Source organism: Ictalurus punctatus, chromosome 23, assembly GCF_001660625.3.
Source record: "Ictalurus punctatus breed USDA103 chromosome 23, Coco_2.0, whole genome shotgun sequence".
NCBI lineage: Eukaryota > Metazoa > Chordata > Actinopteri > Siluriformes > Ictaluridae > Ictalurus > Ictalurus punctatus.
This window is the reverse complement of record NC_030438.2, coordinates 989,672-993,142: the sequence shown is the minus strand read 5'-3', so window position 1 is coordinate 993,142 and position 3,471 is coordinate 989,672. Positions and strand designations below refer to the sequence as shown.

Here is a 3,471-nt window from a genome sequence, read left to right as displayed (position 1 = left end):
TTACTGACTCCATGCATCTAGTGCTGATCTAATTAATGCATGATGTGATTCATTAGATCTTAGATTAATTAGATATTAGAATTCGAAGCATAGGGTGACATTTTTTATTATTGTTTTTTTTTTTTTTTTCTTTTCGTTTGCATTTCATCTTCAGACAACTTTAGTGTCTACAGATATAATTCTCAGTCAGGATGCTCTTCCCCATCTCCCACCCAGCCAATTCACATGTTGTCGTCACAGACATTTCCCCCACCCAACAGCTGGTGTCCTTCCGAGAGGAGAAAAAATAGTCCCTGTGTGAGTCTATCCGACGATAATGTTGTCAAATGTAAAGGATAAATCATTAAAAAAAATAAAGAAAGAAGACGTTACCAGAGTAAAGACGTGTTGAGTCTAAACACTATGTTTGCAGAATTGCAGAAAGTAGTCTTTAACGAGTGTGTGCTGATTTGGCGGGAAACTGGGCGGATGGATACACGAAACTGGGGAAGCGGCTGAGTCGCGAGCGCAGTCAGACTTATTCGTGTTACGATGACAAGCAGTGATCAGACGGATTACTGACTCCGAGTGTGCGCGTGCGTGCGTGCGTGTGTGCGTGTGTGTGTGTGTGTGAGAGCGAGCGAGAGAGCGAGCGCGCGAGCGAGAGAGAGAGAGAGTGTGTGTCTGTTGTGTCTGCGCTTACTGATTACTACCCGCTCTGGATCAGAAGACTGGATTTATACATGCTGCTTGGGAGCACTACACAGTGTTGGATTATACTGTTTTTGGGGTTGTTGTTTTTGTTTTTTTTGCACGATTTCTTCGCGTCATCTCCTGAACAGTTCTGAAGCTGATTGTTAATACATGGTGAGTGCGTTTGCTGAACTTAACTGCGCATTAAGCGGGGGTTTTTTCGGGGGGCGGCAACAGTCCGGATCAGTGCGTTATTCTAAATGAGCTCTAGTAGGTTCAGACTGAGATTTAGATCTTTATGTTTTTTTTCTTTTTTTTCTTTCTTTTTTCTTTTTTAAATGTCAGTGATTGTGTGTGTGTGTGTGTGTGTGTGTGTGTGTGTGTGTGTGTGTGTGCGTGTATCAGAACATTACGCACGGCTGACTGGTGGAGTGTGTACTCTGACAGCATGCAGCGCTGCACTGTTTCTAAAGGTTCTGGGTTCACTATAAACTGTGATGGCGACTGTAAGGGTGGTGTGAAGGATTGCACACAGTGCTTTAGCTGACATGAACGTTTTGCATGTGCACTCTGTAATTAATGATCATGCTCGTGCTCCAGCTGTCAGACTAGAAGTTCATCTCTCTCTCTCTCTCTCTCCCTCTCTCTCTCTCGCGCGCGCGCACCCATCACAGCTATCATGCCAATGAGCAGTGGCCTGGCGTGGAAGAACTACGATTATGACTACGACTCGGTGCAGCCGTACTTCTACTTCGACAACGATGAGGAGGACTTTTACAAGCAGCTGCAGCAGGGTCAGGCGCCCAGCGAGGACATCTGGAAGAAGTTCGAGCTCTTGCCCACGCCGCCGCTTTCCCCGAGCCGGCGGCCCTCCACAGCTGAGCAGCTGGAGATAGTGAGCGAGTTCCTCGGCGACGACGCGGTCAACCAGAGCTTCATCTGCGACTCGGATTCCTCGCAGACTTTCCTCAAGTCCATCATCATCCAGGACTGCATGTGGAGCGGCTTTTCTGCTGTCGCCAAGCTCGAGAAGGTGGTGTCCGAGAGGCTCGCGACGCTGCACGCGGCGCGGAAAAGCTTATCCACGTCTTCCGGTGGTGATGCAGCGGACAGCAGCGGGGTCTATTTGCACGATCTTAGCGCGTCGGAGTGTATCGATCCTTCCATGGTTTTCCCTTATGCGCTTACGGAATCGCCCAAGTGCGCAAAACTGACAGCGCCTGCGGATCACGCGCCGCCTGTAGACACGCCACCCAACAGCGGCTGCAGCAGCGATTCAGGTACGTTGAATGCTCTGATCGTAGAAATAAAAAGACGTGCATGTTGCTTCACGATAGTGATTAAGGATATCGTGTTTGGAAGGGAGGGGGAGGTCTGTCGCATCTTCACATGGCGTTAATTATGATATAGAGTGATGTAGATATAGAGTGCAAAACAGAGTGATGTAGTGGTCAGAGAGGGAAAGTGTGTCGGTCTGCTATGAATGTGAGTGATCTGGGCTTGCACAAGCTTCCTCTTCTCCTCCCACACATTTGTGAACAAGTCTGGACTATAAGTCAAGCTTTGAGACTGCAGTGTTCAAATATCAGCTGATAAAGAAAGTGGGTGGGGACCAGAATGCAGAGATTCCTCCCCCCCCTCCCCCCCTCCCCCTCCCTGTCTGCAGAATACCTCACGCAACATTCCAATATTTTCCCACAAGCTCTCAACTGTGGGAACATACAAACACAGAGGAGATTCCTCTACTCATAGCTATAATATTTTCATTCTCATTGCAGATGATGAAGAAGAGGAAGACGAGGAAGATGAGGAAGACGATGAGGAGGAGATTGATGTGGTGACAGTGGAGAAGCGTCAGAGGAGGAGCGAGGCCGAAGTGACCGAATCCAGGCAGCCCAGTCCGCTAGTGCTGAAGCGCTGCCACGTCTCCACACAGCAGCACAATTACGCCGCCCAGCCTTCCACACGGCATGAGCATCCAGTCAGCAAGCGCCCACGCCTTGAAACCTCCTCCACAGGCCACGGTACCATCCGACACAGCAAGCCAAGGAAGTGCACAAGTCCACGCACGTCCGACTCGGAGGACAATGACAAGCGGAAGACGCACAATGTGCTGGAGCGTCAGCGGCGCAACGAACTCAAGCTAAGCTTTTTCGCCCTACGTGACGAGATCCCCGAGGTAGCCAACAATGAAAAGGCAGCCAAGGTGATGATCCTGAAAAAAGCAGCAGAGTGCATCCACAGCATGCAGGCAGATGAACGAAGGCTGCTGTCCATGAAAGAACAGCTGAGGAGAAAGAGCGAACTATTAAAACACAGACTACAGCAGTTACGGAGGTCCCAGCTATAAAAAAAAAAAAAAAAAAAAAAAAAAAAAGCAGGAAAGCTATAGAGAGACTTTTAACAAAACCAAGCAAACAGACTTTTAAGAACCGTTTCTCCTCATTTTTTATGCAAGTTGCGCATATTGTGATTTTTTTGTTTGTTCGTTTTCTTTTGAATATTGTCAGATTTTTTTTGTCTATGTTTAAAACCGCCACAAGTGGTGGTCGATTAAAATAATTTGTATTTAAGTCATTTATTTTTATTAATAAAACAAGAAAACACAGGGAGTTCTGTCCCTAACAAAATAATTTGTATTTTTGTTTTTGTATATACTGAATTCATATTTCATAAAAAAAAGTGTATTTTTTGATCTTTATTGTCTGAGTGTTCTTCAGACAGTATTTTGTTTTGCTGTATGTTCAAACAATTCTGAACCATAAATGCATTTTTCTGAAAACACTGTGTTCTGGATTT

The 3,471-nt window shown here is 46.4% G+C and overlaps 1 protein-coding gene across 1 annotated transcript; it reads left to right on the top strand.

Moving 5' to 3' along the window:
• The first annotated feature begins 568 nt into the window (after positions 1–568).
• myca (MYC proto-oncogene, bHLH transcription factor a) lies at positions 569–3,026 on the top strand. The gene is given in 5 exon segments (NM_001200090.1): positions 569–846; positions 1,347–1,719; positions 1,721–1,779; positions 1,782–1,952; positions 2,451–3,026. Coding segments are annotated over 4 exon segments (1,170 nt in total). The 5' UTR covers positions 569–846; positions 1,347–1,351; the 3' UTR covers positions 3,023–3,026.
• Positions 3,027–3,471: the final 445 nt, after the last annotated feature.